This window comes from Rattus norvegicus, chromosome 1, assembly GCF_021556685.1.
Source record: "Rattus norvegicus strain SHRSP/BbbUtx chromosome 1, alternate assembly SHRSP_T2T, whole genome shotgun sequence".
NCBI lineage: Eukaryota > Metazoa > Chordata > Mammalia > Rodentia > Muridae > Rattus > Rattus norvegicus.
In genome coordinates this window covers 43,760,919-43,781,438 of record NC_141534.1, presented here as the reverse complement: position 1 = coordinate 43,781,438, position 20,520 = coordinate 43,760,919, and the positions used below count along the sequence as shown (strand labels likewise).

Here is a 20,520-nt window from a genome sequence, read left to right as displayed (position 1 = left end):
AAACAAACAAACAACTCAGTTGACTGACTGGAGCCATGGCTTAATGGTAAGAGTATACTTTGCTCTTGCAGAGGACCCATGTTGGTAGGTTCACAGCAACATGTACCTCCAGGAGGATCAAATGCTTCTGACTTCCACAGGTCCCTGCACTCATGTGCACATACACAAATATACAAACAAGCACACATGCACACACATGCACATGTTTGTGCACACAATAAAAATGTGTACACATACACACAATTTTAAAAGTAAAATAAATATTTTTAAAAAATAGTTGTAGGACCTGGAAAGATGACTCTGGCTAAGCATACCTGAGACTTTTTTAGAGGGCCTGGGCTCAGTCCCCAGCACCAACATAGCATCTCACAACCATTTGTGCCTGCAGCTCCTGGGGATCAAGTACTTTCTCTAGCCTGAATGGACACTAGACAGGCATACACAGCACATACATACAAGCAGGCAAAACACTCAAATATATTTTTAAGAGCGTAATTGTAACTAAACTTACAGTTAAATCCTATTGCAAACAAAATTAATGAATGGTCAAAATTTATCATCTTTGCCAGGTGTGATGGCAGACCAAACCTTTTATTACAGCCTTTGAGAGGCTGAGACAGAGAGATGGCTACAAGTTTGAGGCTGGCTTAGTCACACAGCAAGACCATGTCTCAAAAACATCATCGTCTATTAATACTTATCACACTCAATAACATTCTGTAAGCCTTTGGACTCATGATGTCTGTTACATCTGCAGCAGACACCAGGCATGCCATGAAATGTGGTGCCATTCTACCGTGTGCCTTCCTGCTCCACAGAGATAGTGACAACATACTTAGAGCCTGCATTAGTGGTAAATACTGCAGCATGGGTTTTTGTAGGACAGGAAATAACCAAATCAGCCTTCTTTTGCTGACTGTAGAAACTACTGCCTTTGTCCCTCAAGCCCTTACCCAGTGTGGCAAGGTTGAGTCTCCCTGAGATAGGCTTTCTGTTGCTGACATGTGACGTACCAGGTAGTAGATCAGTGTGCTGGAGCCAACCTCGTACCCTGTCCTTCCTGCTGCTGGGCCTTTCTTCCCACCAGACTTGAAATGAGTGCAGCTCAGCAGGAGAGTTCTCTAAATGCCTGGCTGTTTCTGTAAAAGGTCTCTAGGCCTGACAGTGAATTGTTTTCTGAGCTTAAGTTATTGGAGACTGTGTTCACAAAGCACTAAATTCTGTCATTCAAGCTGAGGGGGCTCTTTTATTGAATATTCCTTTGCAGCTCAAAACTGTGCAGTTTATGAGTATCTTTGCTCAGTGATGATTCTTGGTTTGTATGTTAACTGTTGACGTGAAGAATGGGAAGTAACATATCAGATGCCAAAAGTATTTCTGCTCAAGGTCCTGTAATATTGATTTGAAGTGTGTCTTCTGAGTACTGCTGACAGTACTTTTATAACTGGGCAGTCCTGAGGCATTTGTATAGCATGCTTCTGTAAGGCCTTAATGTTGCCATAGTAACTGGTAATAACACTGCTAATGAAGAAATAACAGCCTGGTGGACATCGTTACTGACTCAACACTCTTGGTTAGTGCTTCATTTTTTCCGGGGATCTTTTTCTCCAATAAAAGAGGGTGGGGAAGAAAGAAATTCCCACATCTCCCCTCTTATTCAGAGTGAACTTAAATGGTAACATTTTCCACTCTTGTGAAAAAGTAGAAGAGATTTTCTAAAGACTGCTTAACACTTGCATCCTGACAGCTCTCAGTATGAGAGGCCAAGCGTAGCCAGTCCGTCTTTGGACTACTGATATCTTTTCCCTGTCTTTGCTTTCATAGTCTGAAGTTAAAAACAAAGCCTTAAAATTGGAAGAATTGCATTCCAAAATCAACAACCTTAAAGAACTAACGAAAAACCCAGAAACACCAACAGAACTTCAGGTAAGTGTGAAGTCAGATGATTTTTCTAATAAATACCAATCTGTTACATCCTCGCTCAAAATACAAGATGTATGTGCATGTGTGTACCCCTCTCTCTCTCTCTGTGTGTGTGTGTGTGTGTGTCTGTGTCTGTGTGTGTGTGTGTGTGTGTCTATATTACCATAATTCCTGGCAAATGTGAATTTTTTCACATATAGGGGGTTAAACATTAACATCAATAGAATTCAGTGTGCCAATACACTTGTACATTTACAATTCAAGCATTATTATGTTATTATAAGAGTAGTTTTCCCTATTGAATTTTGGGTGCAGTATCAACCTGAATGTTTCTTGGTACACTTGATACAAGAATAGACCCCCCCCTTAATAAATATGTGGTCTTACTAATAATATGTTAATTCATTTAGTAACTGGGCCTGAGGACAGGGTCAGGACTGCCAAGGACCCTTCATAGCCCTGCAGATGATCCCAGTCCCAAGAACTATGAGGCAGGTCGGTGGGATCTGGGTTGGCCAGGGAACCTGGGCTACTCTAGTGTCTGAGCCCTAGATGCACCCAGTGTGGTAAGACCCAATGTGGCTGACAGCCTCGCTAGCTCCTTCCTAACATCTCTGGAATACCTTTACCTATGGTGGGGGAGGGTAAGTTTCTGGATTATTCTCTCTTCTTATACCATTGCCATGGACTTTCTCTTTAACTGACTAGCCATGTTTGGCCCTGATCTCAGACACATATGGGAATGTTGGGCATTTCACCCAAAGCAAAGGAAATGACATTCCTATTTACAGCGGGAATAAAAGGGGATGGCAATTACTGTCACATATATTTGGAACCTTGGCTATTGCAGAGTGAGGATTTAGCAAGGATTTGGGGTGCGAGCTACTATTGTTCTGAATCTCTCCTTCTCTTTCTCTCTACTTGTGCCATTCCACCCCAAGGGGGTCTGGTGATATGTCTTAATTGTCCTCAAGTATCAGGAAAAAGATTTCTGCCACACCACTTAGAGTGCAGCATAATTTGTCCCTTGCAGCTGGCAGCCACCAGCCTCTGGTTTCAAAACCCTGCCAGGCAGGCTGGCTGACTTCTGATGTTTTTGCCAAAGAGTTAAAGGCTTTGTGTGGGTGGCCAGCATCTCAGCAGCAGTCCTGGGGGTTTGGGGGAGGGGGAGTGTGTGCCAGCATATAAGCTCAACCCTAAAGTTATGGTTGAAGGAAGAGACCACCCTTAGCCACAGTGCAAGGGCAGCTGGTTTGTCTAAGAAGGCTTTTCAGGGAATGAACCAAGAGATGCCTTGGGCTGAGAAAGGAGAGAGTAAAGAGGCAGGAAAGAGTATACTTTATACTCAAGCTCATCTAGGGATCTTCAGCTGGAGGATTTCAGCAGTACGGGCATCCTCAGGAAAAAAGACCCACAGACCAAGAGAAGCAGGGGCTGTGAGAGGCAGCTCACACTCATCCAGGGGTCTTCAGTTCAGAATGGCTCTCCCAACCCCTGCCCCTCCCCTACAGGCCTGTGGAACTTCCAGCTGTGCCAAGCAGGGAGAGAAGCACACAGCAGAGCAAGAAGAAAAGACTCTCTTAGCTCCTTGCTCCCAGCTGCTCTGAGCTAGGAGTTAAAAAAATACAACAAACCTTTATGTTTGCTTATTTTCCCAAATAGCACAGATCTTTGAGTTGTGAAATTAAAGCCATTTTTTAGTTTGGAGTTCTTATAAGTCCCGTTATTAGCTTAGGATACACACACGCACACACACACACACACACACACACACACACACACACACACACACACACACAAATCAACTTTCCTGAAATAACTCCTCCCAGGAGTAGAAAACAAATAGCCTGACTGCACATCTTAAAGGATTAAATTGCTTCATCATTAAATCCTATGGTGGGTTTCCTCCAATCAGAGTCGAATCCAGGCAGGCCCGTGTGCATCTTCCTTGTGGAGAATTAACAGCAGACTTTCAGCCCAGTTTTTCTTTGACGATGTGATCTTCTCTTCCCTGGAACCTCCATCGAAACCACACTCATCGGACAGCAGGCTTAGCTGTGACTCTGTTCTTTTCCTTTATTCACCATGGTTGGCAGCCCACACTCCCTGGCTTCCCGTCCTGGGAAAAGCTATTAGTATTGGAGCAGCTTCCATGGTGAGCCTAATGTGTTCTTGATGGAGTTACTCGTAAACAGAATTCCTAGCCAGTGAGTGTGCTTTCCGTCCTCCCAAATTTTCACGAAATTGAGCTTTATATTTAGTTTATAGAAGCAGACTTAAGGCAGAAGCTGGAACATGCCAAAGAAATTACCGAGGAGGCAAAGGGAACCCTGAAGGATTTCACGGCTCAGAGTACCCAGGTGGAGAGATTTGTCAAGGACATCACAGCGTGGCTGGTCAATGTGGAGGAATCATTGACGAGATATGCCCAAACCTATACTTGTGAAGGGCTGAAAAAAGTCAAGGTAGGTCAAAAACTAGCTTTCATTGTTTCCTCCTGAAATCTATATTCCTTTCTGTAAAAGGGTGAAGCCTATGGAAATCCTGTTTGACTTCGTATCAGTTTTTTAAAGAATTATTTATTTTATGTGTATGAGTACATTATAGCTGTCTCCAGACACACCAGAAGAGGGATCTCATTACAGATGGTTGGGAGCCACCATGGGGTTGCTGGGAATTGAACTCAGGACCTCTGGAAGAGCAGTCAGTGCTCTTAACTTCTGAGCCTTCTATCCAGCCTGACTTTGTATCAATTTTCAAGCTTGAACCTCAAATAGTTTTTCATTGCTTAACTATCTTTGTATTTAGTTTGAACATGCTCATCTGTAGAACTCTGATTTTTTTTTAAATGAGGAAATCATCCTGTCTTCTCTTTATGTTAACAGATGATAATTCCACTCAACTGTTTGTAAAGAGTATGCATTTCAACATTGTTCTTTTGAAAAAGATCTCCCCCTCCCTCTCCCCCTCCCTCTCCCCCTCCTTCTCCCCCTCCCTCTCCCCCTCCTTTTCCCCCTCCCTCTTCCCTCCTTCTCCCCCTCCCTCTCCCCCTCCCTCCATCTCCGTGTGTGTGTGTGTGTGTGTGTGTGTGTGTGTGCGCGCACACCCATGTAAGCTACTGAGTCCATTTAGTATTGATCATATATATACACATTTAGGGATGACCACCTGAGACTGGATAACCTATCTGGGAAGCTGTCCCCAGAGAAGATTGATTCTCCCTCTCTTGGCAGCCATAGATTTCCTGTAGCTCTTTGTCTAGGCATGAGGCCTTGTGAGAGTCCTTCCATCCATGCTGAGATGCTAACTGCTATTGTACATATCTTGTTTAGGTGATAAGATTTCATAGGTACAGATCTTTACCATATATAGAAGGTGATTTTCAATCCAACCTACAAGTATGCACAACTGAGGAGACTCGAACGTTATTAATTTCAGACCTTAAAAACATACCAGGTGAACTATTGAAGTATTTCTCTTGAATGGGATGAGCATCCTTCACAGTGTACTCTCATCATGTAGGACATACGGAAAGAACTTCAAAGTCAACAAAACAACATCATCTCCACTCAAGAAGTTCTCAACAGTCTGTGCCGGAAGCACCACTCGGTGGAGTTGGAGAGCCGGGGCCGGGCAATGACTGGGCTAATAAAGAAGCATGAAGCCACAAGCCAACTGTGCTCCCAAACCCAGGCCAGCATACAGGACTCTCTGGAAAAACACTTCAGTGGTGAGCTGAAGGGCTTTTTGTCTGAATCATCTGTTTATGAGGAGAGGTTTGGACCAAACGCTGCTCAGAAACTGCCAGCCGAAGTTGGAGCAAACCTAGTCAGATGAATGTTTCAAATTCACGTGTGGTCTCAGATTTGGGTAACAAAGGTTCTGTTACAGATGCACTAACTTTTTGGAGAATGTCCCCTCTCTAGAACATGAATCTAGCCGGTTTTGTTGCTTCTGAATTATATCTGGCTCTTGTACATAGGAGCTAACACATGTGAAGAACTACCTCCATGTTTTCATGCTAGGATAACGTGTTGCTCTACACATGGATGTTAGAAGCATAGCAATAACAGTCAGATGGTTCAGAGACTTCCAACTCCCCATTTCTGCATCTGAGAAGCTGTTTCCACTCTGATGTGGGAACATCATTCTTATTTTGGTCCATCTTTTCTAAGTCAGTGTAGTAAAGAAAATGGCTCCTGCTGAGGTCATAAAGAAAAGGTTTCTTTCGGGGTGTGGGGGTAACTAGCTTACTGTTCAAGCATGAGGAGCTCAGTATGGATCCCCTGCACCCTATAAAAAGCTGATGGAGGTGGCACATGTCTGTTTGCTTAGTGCTGGAAAGGAAGAGATGAACAGATCCCTGCAGCTCACTAGACAAATAGTCTAGCTGAATATATGAACTCCAGGTTTACTGAGGAACTCAATCAGAAAAAATAACATGTTGGAGAGAAAAAGAGGAAGACAGCCTGCTGCAGACTTTGACCTCCACACACATCCACACACATGCACAAGCACATGTACACATGTACACGCACACACACATACACACACACACACACACACACACAATGTGCACACACAGGAACTTGTGCATACATATATTTAACACTTTTGAGCCCGTGTCTCCCAAGATTCTTGAAACGAAGTGGGACTCAAGCATTCCTAGTGCTCTATTACTTTTCAGTCTCTTTGAGGTAACTTCTCCATTCTGCCATAAATATTCATGGCTACAGATCACACTATAGCATTTTCTATATTATTGTTTTATTTTTGGAGTGTTTTAAAAAAGCAGGAAGGAAAGAGCAGGAATGGAGAAATAATCTCTTTGCAACTGTCCTAGGATCTCGCTCAGCATTTTGGATTTATCTATCCTTTTTTGAATTTTCAAAAGGTTCTATGAAAGAATTCCAAGAATGGTTTTTAGGAGCAAAAGCAGCAGCCAGAGAATCTTCTAATCTAACTGGTGACAGCCAAGTTCTCGAAGCCAGGCTCCATGATCTTCAGGTAGGGGTGTTGATATCCTTATATGGATGCTGTGATGCTGTGGTGCTGATGTGGATGCTGTGGTCCTGATGTGGATACAATGGTGCTGATATGGATGCTGTGTTGCTATGGTGTTGATGTGGATGCTGTGGTGCTGATATGGATACAGTGAGACTATGGCGTTGATGTGGATGCTGTGGTGCTGATGTGGATACAATGGTGCTGATGTGGATGCTGTGTTGCTATGGTGTTGATGTGGATGCTGTGGTGCTGATATGGATGCTGTGTTGCTATGGCGTTGATGTGGATGCTGTGGTGCTGATATAGATGCTGTGTTGCTATGGTGTTGATGTGGATGCTGTGGTGCTGATATGGATGCTGTGTTGCTATGGTGTTGATGTGGATGCTGTGGTGCTGATATGGATGCTGTGTTGCTATGGTGTTGATGTGGATGCTGTGGTGCTGATATGGATACAATGGTGCTGATATGGATACAGTGAGGCTATGGCGTTGATGTGGATGCTGTGGTGCTGATGTGGATACAATGGTGCTGATATGGATACAGTGAGGGTATGGCATTGATGTGGATGCTGTGGTCCTGATGTGGATACAATGGTGCTGATATGGATACAATGGTGCTGATATGGATGCTGTGGTACTGATGATGCCCTTCCTTACCCCAAACATACCACACCCTGTGCCAGAGTCAGACCGTTTCTTTGTCTGAACCTTATGATTTTGGTTCATCTTTTCTTCTTCCCACCATGGAGTTGGGCTGTTGAGTCAGAAGTGGTTAGGCAACAAGAAAAGTCATAGAGAAAACAAAAGCAAGTTGGAAAGCGTCTATATCCTCTCCTCTTCATTTCTAACTGGCCATTCTTTAAAGTCATTCAAAATGAAACTTAATTTTAATTTTTGTAACACCAAAACCATAAATACTTTCTACCACTATTGAGGAACTTCTAGGCGTTGTTTGTTGTCTGACTTTTAAAGGAAAAACATACCTTGTGTGCTCTTCTAGCTTCCTAACTTGGTGTCTAAGTTTAGAAACAATAATGGCAATTACAGGTTATTTGGGTTTTATTGACTAAGGAAAATATATGCATCTAGGAAGGTGGCTACTGTAAAGATGAACTTTCAGAAAAATAGATTCAAGTGAGGTTTTCGCCAAGTTTTTATAGATGCTTATCTGAATGCAGCACAATGCATTGTAAAACCAATGTTAATTTTAAAAAAATCAGTGAGACCCATTGTGGTGGTGCAAGCCTGTGATTCCAGCCCTCAGGATGTTGACACAGGAGGGCCTAGGTTTAAGGCCAGGCTATACTCCATAGCCCACCCCCACCCCAATTCTCTGTTAAGGTCCATGAGAATCATATGGCCCATTGGATGATAAAATACTGTCAATAAATCACCATATTGAGAATCAAGTTATTGTTTCATGCACAGGGCTGGCTTTGCAAAAGGGATGGTAAATTCAGACTTGGCATTATCCTCCACTTTGTGGAATTCCACACAGAAAAATCATGGTGACAAGTGAAGGAACATTCTGGAATTCAAAGGAGACATGACTAGCATTTAATTCTGGGTTTCCCTTCTTTTGTGGAAGGCCAAACGCAGATCTTCCAAAGAAGAGGTACACGCAAACAAAGGAAGGCCCTGTCCTGAGGATGGACTTTGTGCAGAGTAGAGAAGAGAGGGAAGATACAACGTAGCTGTCTGGATACAGAACTGTTACACTAGCCACCTGCGGAGGTGGGAGCAGGAGCTAGCACACTGTGACATTAACAATAGGAAACCATTGAGAATGGAATGCTGATGAGAATCTATTCTAATCCAGCATAGTGTTTTCAATTTCTAATTTCCAATTGCTCTCCTGGCATGCACTGCCTCAATCAGGAGCCCCCATTGTTTCCAACTGCATGCATCCTTCTCAACCTAGCCTTGTTAGCCTTTCCCTCTATGCCTTCTTTCCCCTCACTTTATTGTCTCAGCTCAGCATTGCAATGAAGAATCCCATTTATAACAGTACCTTTCTCTATTACCTTGATATCCAGGGTGTTCTGGATTCGTTCAGTGATGGGCAGAGCAAGCTGGATGCGGTGACTCAGGAAGGACAAACATTGTACGCACATCTGCCCAAGCAGATCGTAAGCAGCATCCAGGAGCAAATCACAAAAGCCAATGAAGAATTCCAAGCTTTTCTGAAACAATGCCTTAAAGACAAGCAGGCTCTCCAGGACTGTGTTTCGGAGCTGGGGAGGTAGGTTATTACAAGAAATGTGGGTTTTACCACACACAGAAAGGCTTCTCAAACACTTGGTGGGGACCACTCATGTGAAGACACTAGTATTTGAACGGTGAGCTAGAATTATAACGAATGTTGACCTGCCTTAAGCACTGGGCTAGCCCTAATAAAATAGTCGATGGCTACTTCTAAAGGTCTCATTTGGCTTTATTTCTTATGTAGAAAAAGTAAAGTGAGGAATTATATCCACTGGCAATTCCAAACGACCTGGCTGTAGGCTGCTTCGAACAGTTCGGCTAGCTCAGGGTGTTAAAACCAATTCCTTTCCCATTGCATTTCCTTCTGTGGGAATAATCTTGGTTAGGAAAGCAGCTATTGAATGTCATAGATTAAGATTCCAAGCAGGTACGCATATACACAGTCACAAGCACATGCACACTCCCATGTACACATTTCCAGACTCTTTACAAAAGCTCCTTGTTGAACTCTATGAGTTTAACATTCATGAGGCTTTAATTGCTGCAAAGAAGAAGTTGTAACCTCAGCTGCTGGACGGTAGTACTGAGGCACCCTGGGAGTTTTCTAAGACATCATTCTTTTTCTTTAGCTTTGAGGATCAGCACAGAAAGCTGAACTTATGGATCCACGAAATGGAGGAGAGGTCAAACACAGAAAACCTGGGGGAGAGTAGACACCATATTTCCGAGAAGAAGAACGAAATCCACAAAGTCGAGATGTTCCTGGGAGAACTCCTGGCTGCCAGGTACGGTGTGGAACCAGAGCAGGCTGTTGATTTGCCCGCATATCTTGGGCTGGTTGGTTACTCGCTTGGTTCTTGGCTAATTTTACTGGTTGCTTGTCCGTAGTGGTCTCGTCTGTTCCTGAATATCTCAACTACCGGACTGTATTCCTTTTGGCCACGTGGTAAACTGCTAAAAGTGTGGGCGTGGTTTCCGCTTCCTTTGCTCAAGAAGTTAGGTTGCTCCCTTATCTAACAGGTTTAGCTCTTAGAGATTTTATTAAGAAAACTGCACTTAAGCTGGATGTTGGCTGTGCATGCCTTTAATACCAGCAGTCAGGAGGCAGAGGCAGGTGGATCTCTGTGAGTTCAAGGCCAGGCTAATCTACATAGAGGGTTCCAGGATAGCCAATGCCACACAGAGAGACCCTGCCCCGACTCCCCCAAAAAACAAAGTAAAACAACAAAACTTCACTTCCCTTTCTGGAATTACCTTGAGTTTGTTACTACCAGAAGAAGCTGACATAATTAAAGAAAACTACACCCCTGTCCTCAACTCCCATACATGCCTTCCCACATTGTAGGTTCCAACTCTATCCTGTGGCCACTAGGTCTGGCTCTCGCTCAGTCCCTCTCCTCTGCAGTCTCTTCAGTGGTGCCCTGGCTCCTCCCCTGAGTAAAGTCCCCTTATCTTTTAACACTACTGCCATCTGCAACATTTTCCTCCTTATGCTCTGGCTCCACTCCTAAAACTTTCCCATTTTCCTCAATGGCAAGGTCAAAGGCTTTCCAGTGAGTACAGCTTGGTCTAGAACTTGGGCTCCTTACTGAGAGCCCTGAAGAACAATGCTTGTCTATGAGGCAGGAAACAGCAGAGCCCACCTGCTTGATCAAACAAATTACTGAACTCATAGTTGGAGCAAAAACTGCAGAATTCACACCACAGTCCTCCATTTCCACTGACTCCTCTCTTTGGTCCAATGTGCCAGTCCTTTTGTCTTGAAGAAAGGAAACGCACAGCAGAATTCATGTCATGACTAAAATCCCCCACAGTATCTGTGGAGCAGAGATCAAAACCCATGAGCATCCAATCACATGAAATGGGTGTTACTTTATCTAACCTGCTCGCATCCTTCCCCAGTTTGGATCGGCTCTCAATTACTCACAATGTAGTGCAAAGTAGATGTTATGAACTGGCTCTTGTGCTGTTGATCAGTGAATAGAGAGAAGGAGAAAAGTCTGTGTGTGTTCTGTATAGACAGGATTATTTAAAATACAGATTCAGTACATTGCTGCCGGAATCTGCAGGTGTGAAACCCAAAGATAGGTACCACAGCCACAGTACTTGTTGGCACTCCAGTTTGATAACTCTTGAGACCGGCCCCTGCCATGCTTTGGTTCCATCTCTGGGCATCTTTCAGGAACTTCAGTTCCATCTCTTGCCATCTTTCCATTCCAGTTGTCCAGGAAAAATAGAAACATTTTGACAGAGTAAAAGAGAACAATAGCATCATTTTAAATATTTCCTCAAAATGAAACTGTATTTCCCTCTCCAGATCTTGACTCTTGTCTAGATACAATGTAACATAATCAAACCCACACCTGCCTTTCTTTTGTACTTTGCAGATGACTTCTCTTCTTGACTCCATTTCTTCACAGGCTGCTGTTCACATTTATCACTTTCTCCTGACGTCACTACTCTGAAACTGCACAGGAGGGAGTGGCCCATCACCACATTCATTGTCTCTTTGCACCTCTCATTACCCCCTCACCCTGTGCATAGTTATGAGTTCACATGGCAGCCGGAAGATGACATTAGCTGTTGTTCCTCTACAGCATTCACTTAATTGTTTAGGGGAGGTCTCTCACAGGCCTGCAACTCCTCAAGTAAACTAGACTCTCTGGCTACCAAGTCCTAGAGATACCACCTACCTGTCTCCACCTTGCAACATTAGAGTCTTAAGTGTGCACACTACCAGGCCTGGCCCTGATTGTTTACCTGATAATTGAAACATTTATAGGCACATCATTATTGAAGTGTCACTCTCTGGTATTCTAAGACCAGACGCTAAGTGACCTCCAGTGTTTCACTTGGGTCTTTCCTTACAAAGTGGCCACTTCCAGCAGCAGCAGTAAGCTCATCACACAGGCTCTCATGCTCTGTCACATCCCTTTGTTTTTGGGATCTCACTATGTAGACCAGGCTGGCCTCCAGATGACTGTCTTTCTGCCTCAATCTACCAAATGCTGGGATTTGGGGATGCATTCCCATACTGACCCAAGCCACCCTTATGCTTCTTTCATATGTGTACTTGGTCCTTCCAACCAGCTGGGCACTTTCTATCATAAAGTACCCAACTCTTCAAAAATTAGAGGGACATACCCTGTGGAAAAGGCATCAAGACCTGCGACTCAGGAATGCTAGCCATTCATTGAGGGAATCAATTAGGAGAGAAATATCTTATGTTGGTTATTATGTAACTCATAACAGGAATACTGTGTCCTGTAACTCACCTCTCTGCTCACTAAGAAGACTGATTATAAATATCTTAGTGTCTTGCAGAGGAGAAGCCATGTTGGATAACTGTATCTCAAAGATTCAAAAGATGCTATTACTGTTGCTCAGAAACAGCTAGAGTTGTAGATGGTACACAGTATGTCCTTTCTCTAGTATGTTCATATGTTCAACATTTGTGTGTGTGTGTGTGTGTGAGAGAGAGAGAGAGAGAGAGAGAGAGAGAGAGAGGGAGAGAGAGAGAGAAAGAGAAAGAGAGAGAGAGAGGTTTACGTATGTCTACACATATGCATGTAGAGGCTAGAGGTCAGCAATGAGAACCTATAGAAGTTATTTTCCCATTTTAGTATTTGAGACAAGATCCCTGCTAGGCTAACTAGCCAGAGAGCTCTAGGGACCCATATGTCTCTGCCTCCTCAGCACTGGGATTACAAGCATGTGTCAGCATGTCCAGAGTTTTACTTGGATTCTGGGGAATCTCCTCATGCATATGTGATGAGCATTTATACCAACTAAAACGTCCCTAACTACCCAGCAGTTCTGATCCAGAGAGCTCATTCCTGCCAAGCACCCAGACTTTCCCTGATGAATGTGAATTCTCTGGAAAGTTCAGGCTCCCTTGCCTGGAGTTTCCAAAAGGCTTTGAACTAAAGGGGATTGAATAGACAATAGTCAAAAGACACAAAATCCGCACTTGTGAGGAATATGAGAATTTGCTGTTTTTGTTTTGTTTTGGCTGAAGTTCTATTGAATGCACGTGAATGTAGCTAAAAATAGAAAGCCCTTTTTTTAAGATCCCTAAGAAAATAATTTTAAATGTTCCCACCATGGAAAATATGTGACCTAGTGAGGCTATGGATACATTAACCAGCTTGACTCAGCCACTACAGAGTGCTCATAAGCCTTTGTAAGCCGCACATTAACATAGTTACAAATTGTTGCTTTCTAATTAAAAAGGGGGAAAAAAAGCAGCTGCCAAGTTGCACTGGTTCCTCAGACCATTACACCCAAGCCAAGCAGAGGTTGAGAAATGTTTCCTCTGGAGCCAATTAACATAGCTCTAAAGTGTGAGCTATGTTCAAGTACACGTATGTTCGGTATTCAGGGTGTGCCAAACTCATTGACTTCTACCATGACATTTGAAGACAGCTCCCCACCTCTGCTGTCTCTGCCTAGCATTATGTTACGTCCTGGGAATGCAGATGGATGCAGGCGTCCTATCTTCTAGACAGTCACAGCCTGTAGGTGAGACATGATCAGAGAGTAAGACATGGAGTAAAGGGAAAGGAATCCTGCACACATCTCCTGCCTGTCTCTGATTGCTGTGGATATTGTCTAGGGATCAGATACCTGTGTACACTTGTGAAGAGGAAGCTCAGAAAGTAACAGGGAAGCAGAATTATAGTGGAGGAGAAATGTCAACTTTTGCTAATTACTTATTTTGTTGCTGAGACAAAATACTCCACAGAGGAAAGTTGGAGAAGGAAGGCTTGATTCTGGCTTAATGCTCAAGGAGTTGTAGTTCATCATGGTGGGAAAGATGTGGCAGTGGGGGCAGCCCAGCCCTCCTATCACACTGAATCAGCCAGCAGTCAAGAAGCAGAGAGTGAATGGGAAGTGGAGCCAGGCTGTAAAATGTAGAGGCTCACCCTGAGTGACAAATTCCCTCCAGTAAGGCTCCACCTCCCAAAAGTTCCCACACATTAACAGCTGCTGGGAACAGAGGATCCAAATCCTTGAGCCAGTGAGGGAGAGGGGCGGGGATACTTCACGTTCGACCTATAACTTCCACAGTGGAGCATGGGAGCTTTTCATACTTAGTCTCTCAAACAGGAATGGAAGGATGCTCTGGATGAGCTGAGCCCATGTTCTAGACTGAACTTCTAGAGAGATGTAGACTCCACCACTGGGATGGAGATAGAGACATGGATTCATATTCCCTGACAGTTGTTGACTACACTAAGAAGGCAAGGAGACAGCCTGGTCTCCAGCATCTTAATGTTAGAGTTATATCAGCCACAAGCTCTTGTCTGGTTCCTGATCCAATGTCAACAGTCATTTTTCATTCCCCTGGATCCAGAATCCTGGAACTAAAAAAAGAAATTCTGTTTGTTCAGAGAGTCCCTCGACAAGCTCTCCCAGAGAGGGCAGCTTCTCAGCGAAGAAAGCCACGGTGCAGGGAAGGGAGGCCGCCGGAGCACCCAGCTCCTTGCCAACTACCAGAACCTTCTCAGAGTAACCAAGGAGCGGCTGCGAGGCTGTCAGCTGGCCCTGCAGGAGCATGAGGCTCTGGAAGAAGCCATGCAGAGCATGTGGTCTCGGGTGAAGGATGTGAAAGACAGGTTGGCTTGTGCAGAGAGCACTCTTGGGGACAAGGAGACATTGGAGTGGCGATTGTCACAGATCCAGGTACGTGCAGCCCCCACAACTGCTACCCATTGCTCTGATTCGATGCACAAATCTAGAATTGGCCCCAGTCATCTGGGACATATCAAATGACAATGAGGGAGACGGGAGGAATGAATTAAAGACTCCAAGAAACTGTTCTCCAGCAAAGTACATTAAATACTTTATTACAAGTACTATGAGAATTGCTGTGATTATAGAAATAGTGGTTAGTAAGTGTGTTCCAAGAGGTTAGAGACCAGTGTGTGCATTGTTAGTGCAAATCATTGGTCTGGGCTGTGAGTGGAGGGACAGGGGCTCTTTGCAAACACAAGGCAGGCAGACTTCCAGTGGACCTGACTGTGAACAGTGGGAATCAACCAGGCAAAGAAGGGAGCAATTACCTTCTCTGAAGATGAGCCTGTTGCTTTAGTTAGTTTCATCACTGAAATCGGTCAACAAAATTGTAATGGTTGGCTGGTGGCCCAAAGTTTCCCTGGAATTCAAGCTGGTCTTTGGACCCCATACGTCTCATATCTAGCTTATATTAATCTAACCTGGTGTCTGTGTAAATTTACTGCTTTCATTTTTATGATGAGATATTCCACCTTGGTAGGGGAACAGGAAGTACACGGATAAGTGTGTGCATGCCTGTGCTACTATCATTCCTCAGGTACCAAACACCTTGGTTTTTGAGAGTCTCTCATTAGCCTGCATCTCCTGTAGCAGGCTAGGCTGGTCAGCCAGGAAGCCCTATATCTATCTCTCTCTGCCTCCCAAAGCTAAGAATGCATACCAGACCTCCCAGCTGTTTTTTTTAACATATTTACTTTATATCCCACTCACTGCCCACCTCCCAGTCACCACCACCCTCAATCCTGCCCCCTATTTCCCCTCCCCTTCTCCTCTGAGCAAGTGCCCTTCCCCCCAGATATCCCCCAACCTGATACATCAAGTCTCTGAGGGGCTAGGTGCATGCTCTCCCACTGTGGGCAGACAAGGCAGCCCGGCTAGGAGAACACATCCCCTACACAGGCAACATCTTTTGGGTTAGCCTCCTGTAGTTGTTCAGAACCCACATGAAGACAAATCCGCACATCTGCTGCTACACATGTGCAGGGAGGCCTAGATCCAGCCCACGTATGTTCTTTGGTTTGTGGTTCAGTCTCTGAGGTCCCCAAGGGTCCAGGTTTTTATGTGGCTTCTTTTATGTGGCTTCTGGAGATTAAACTCAGATTTTCATGCTTGCAAACTGAACTCAATTCAGACCTCATCCCCTTACTTCTAGAAGGCAGCCTTTGTGCATCATAGCACGTTTTCATATTTCCACTGACAGACATTTCCTTCTCTCCCCAATAGGACATTCTCCTTATGAAAGGTGAAGGAGAAGTGAAGTTGAATCTGGCCATTGGCAAAGGAGACCAGGCCTCAAAAAGCAGCAACAAGGAGGGTCAGCAGGCGATTCAGGATCAGCTGGAGACGCTCAAAAAGGCATGGGCTGACGCCATGAGTTCGGCCGTCCATGCACAAAGGTGCAAAAATCTTCCCTACGTGCATGTTTGCCCAAATAGAACCCAGTGGTGTCATAAACTCACAGTGCAGCATTTCGGCAGCCTGCTGTGGAATCGCTAAGCATATTATGTTTTGCCATGGGCAGGCGTTGCCTGTCTTTGCCTGTGTTATATTCCCCATGGGGCAGAGACTCCTGCTGGGACGTTAGTGTGTTTTACTTCTGTGTTTTCTTTTCAAAATCTGTTTGTCCATCTCCCCACAATCCCCAGCCTCCATCCAGCGTCTTTCATAGAAATCTTGCACATAATACAAGCTTGGGAAAAGGTCTCATTTTTAAGTCAAGAATATTTAAAATAATATTTAATAATAGGTCAAGTGATTCCTTATAAGCTCTTAGATGTTTAAAAGCATGTGCAGGGAATCATTGTCAGCAAATTATGTCGCAAATAACCACGTTTAGAGCATATGTCTATTCCTCACCCTAGAGTTATCATACCGTGGTGGTGATGTAGTGTGTGTGTGTGTGTGTGTGTGTGTGGTGTGTGTGTGTGTAGTTCTCCTGGTTATCACAATGATACAGATATCCAGGCGTTTAGTGGCTAAGCCTCAGAGAGCTGAAATTCAACAAAGTGAGGAATGTTCTCGTGTGTCCAATCATGAACCCATTCCAAAGTCTTTAGAGATGTTATATTTTGGTCTGATCCCACCCAGATGTGGAATCTCTAAAGGCAATCCAGTGAGGTTCATAGTAGTATGGTGATTGCCGGAGACCTGAGAGCATGTCAGGGAGGCAGAATGGGGGAAGGGATGCTCACTGTGTACAAATCTAGTTAGGTGAAAGCAAAAGAATCTGTCATGCCCCGTACACAGAAGGATAAGGAAAGATCACAAGGACGCAGCACACATTTCAGAGACCTAGAAGGAAACATAGTGGAAAGTCTCACCATAGAATAAACCTAGAGCTTTGTCAAAAAAGAATGTGCTTAGTGTGATTCAAACACATATCCACGTATTGAAATACAATATGGCCCCATTAATACGCACAGATTTCTGTGTCATTTAAAAATTAATCTTTGTTGATTGGAAAGCAAGAATGAAGATGAGAAAGGAAGGGAGGCCTGTCCTGTATCAGTTACTGATGAAGAGGTAGAGAAAAGAATTGTGTCCTCGTTTGTTATGAACGGAAGTCTTCACCTTTCCTGAGTCTCCTCTCAAGTTACCTGTGCATATCCAGCTGTCTTGTTGGATAAATAACTACCAGAGAATTAGATGAAAACACATCCCAGCACATCCTTATTCTGGAAGCTCTCTAAAGACTCCAGAAGCAGGTCCCCAAAGTGACCATGACAAACATATAAACAGAAGATAGTGTACCCCGGCAGGTCAGAAAACGCACAGCAGCTGTCTCCTACCATGCAGGAGGCGGCGGGGACACCTAACATCAGTGTGGGATTCGTTTGCCTGTTGTTTCCTGTTCTTGACTTTCACGGTAAGAGGAAGCAGCTTTCTAGGCGAGCAGGACATTGCATCTCTGTCATAACTCCCAGTGATCAGCAAAGGAAAGAATCAGATCCTCTGGGGCTCTCCGATTCTGTAGTAAGCTAGAGAGCATAAATAACTTTCCGGTGGTTGGCAATGGGCCAGCTTTCAGCTTTGTAGAACAGAATGGGGATGCAGGAGATTTTTTTTCTTCAGATGTTACAATCGAATGTTAAATCCAAGAAACAGATTCAGAGTCCTGACTCTTACTCCGGCAAGGAATCAAGTCTGAGGGCTACATGCTGTGCGGTTCCTCGCTGCAGGGATTATGGCAATGAACAATGGGCCAAAGCAGAATCCTTTTTGCCTGCTAGGAGATCAGAGCTGGGGAGAAGTACACATTCCAGAGGCTCTGACTCAGACTGTATTCCCAAGAACTTTTAAAAGACCCTGGCCTGGGGCAGAAGAAGGTGGCTTTGCTGGCTTCCGGCACCGATTTACTCTTTTCAGAAACTCACAGTAAGGCTAGGACTCTGAGAGCCTGTGAGTCTGATACGATGGGACTCTATGAGATACACGATCATACCAATACAGAATACCAATACATGCTAATACAGAAGCAACAGTTTGAGCAAGGGCGGAAGTTCGTTGACCATGTTATCCTGATCCCAGAATAGCAGGGTTCTAGGCAAGAGCTGCTAGGGCATTCCCTCAGCAGGAACATAGCATAGTCTGGGTCCAGGTTTATTAATTACTTCCTAGCAAGCCACAGGTGTTGAGCTGAGTGGTGGAGGTGTCAGATGCCACAGAGGAAGATAAAAGTAAGGAGGGAGTGAGACAAGGAAGGGAGAAGGATAAAGAAGAGAAAGGGAGAGGGGGAGGAGAGGGGAGATTATTATGAAGTTCAACAAGTTCCTTATGTCATTCTGGAGATCATTTATTTTTTCTACTAGGACATCTGGTGACCTGACCGTTAAATTTGTGACTATGTTTCCCATAAACATATCGAGTCTTCATACTGTCACTTGTTTAACACAAAAGAATTGGCCTTTATGTGTGCATAGTCTTAAACCATAGTATTTACCCAGGCAAAATACCTCAAACTTAGCTGTGACTGTACAAGTAATTACATCTGATACTAGCAATATAGACTTTGCACCAGAAAATTTAAGAATTGGTATGTGCTGGGCAGAATTTAATTAAAAGTGTAGCACTGAGTTTTGTAAACACAGTACAATATATGAATTATCTATTCACTTGAGACAATTAGCATTTGGAAGATACATGTCTAGATGTGTTCTAGTGTGTGCGTGTGTGTGCGCGTGTGTGTGTGTGTGTGTGTGCAACAGCAGCTTGCTTAAATTTCTAGCATATATTAACTTTGTTTGAAGAAACCATAGCCTAATTGGGGCAGATTAAAACAAAAAGTTTCTCCCTATCCTCAAAAGCAACATTTTATTACAATAATATTCAGCAAAGCACTTTAAACAGATTCATTGGCCCTGTAATTGTGTTTTGGTAGTGACGCCAAAATTGAAAGTCAGTTTTACAGTGCATGACACTCGTTCCAGCACCCTGGAGTCTGTGATTGACCAATGGAATGACTATCTAGAGAAGAAAAGCCAGTTGGAGCAGTGGATGGAGTCAGTGGACCAGAAAGTAGAGCATCCTCTACAGCTGCAGCCAGGGCTCAAGGAGAAATTCTCCTTGCTGGACCACTTTCAGTCCATCGTCTCGGAGGCGGAGGACCACACAGGCGCTCTGCAGCAACTAGCAGCAAAGTCCAGGGAGCTGTACAAGAAGACCCAGGACGAGTCCTTCAAAGAAGCTGTCCAGGAGGAACTGAGAACACAGTTTCAGGACATACTGACCGTGGCCAAGGTAAGATACTTTAGACTGCTTCAAAAGCTTCGCGGTGCAGGTAAGGAACCTCACGTGGATTGGATTACTGAATCTGGCTGGTCTGAAGCCATGTGTAAGGCTGGTGAGCAGGGATCCCATAAAGATCACTTTCCTGAATGGTGGAGAATAGAGGGCTTACACATAGGAATGCAGGAGGGGTGGCTGCCTGAGAAGGAAGGGGAACCAGGCCAACCGTGGAGAGGACGTGGGAAGGGCTGTGGGGGAGGGGAATGAAGGAAGCACTTGAGTATGAAGGTGACGTGACAAAGCCCCCTACTGCGTATTCTAGCCTAAAGACTAACTTAAAAGCAAACAGGACTCCATGCCCTGCTCTCTGCAGTCCTGGAAATGTTCTCCAATTTTTATTTTTGTCCTTACTATCCACATCGTTAGACTCACCCATTTTCTTTTCAAGACTGAGCATCTGTGTTTCCCCTGCGTTTACCTTTGTTATTTTAAATGTGACTTTCTTATGGATTCCAACTGTATAAAAGAATTGAGCTTATTTTTCCAGTAACAAAACCTATATTTTCTTATTCTCAAAACTCTAGGCATGTGTGTGTGTGTGTGTGTGTGTGTGTGTGTGTGTGTGTGTGTGTGTGTATAAATAAATATATGTGAGAATCTTGGAAATTGAAAAGAATTCCATATATATACACACACACGATTTCCTCTATAATTTGCCTTTACATACTTGTGAATGCTATAGAAGTTAAATAGTTGGGATTTTGACTTCTGAGAACTCTGAGTTGTCAATGTCATTATCACATTATCTTTCTGAATGTGTGCTCTGGACATGTTATTAGCCTGTCTCTTAGCTTGTGCACTCCC

The 20,520-nt window shown here is 44.1% G+C and overlaps 1 protein-coding gene across 37 annotated transcripts in view; it reads left to right on the top strand.

Annotated features, from left to right (window-relative positions):
• Nucleotides 1-20,520, top strand: part of Syne1 (spectrin repeat containing nuclear envelope protein 1) — a 477,397-nt gene that overhangs the window by 209,222 nt on the left and 247,655 nt on the right. For all 37 annotated transcript variants that reach the window (NM_001419849.1, XM_087580487.1, XM_087580698.1 and 34 more), the window contains 9 exon segments: nucleotides 1,825-1,926; nucleotides 4,185-4,388; nucleotides 5,446-5,653; nucleotides 6,818-6,930; nucleotides 8,967-9,172; nucleotides 9,765-9,920; nucleotides 14,529-14,820; nucleotides 16,156-16,328; nucleotides 19,359-19,668. In NM_001419849.1, the coding sequence (NP_001406778.1) occupies nucleotides 1,825-1,926; nucleotides 4,185-4,388; nucleotides 5,446-5,653; nucleotides 6,818-6,930; nucleotides 8,967-9,172; nucleotides 9,765-9,920; nucleotides 14,529-14,820; nucleotides 16,156-16,328; nucleotides 19,359-19,668 (1,764 nt within the window).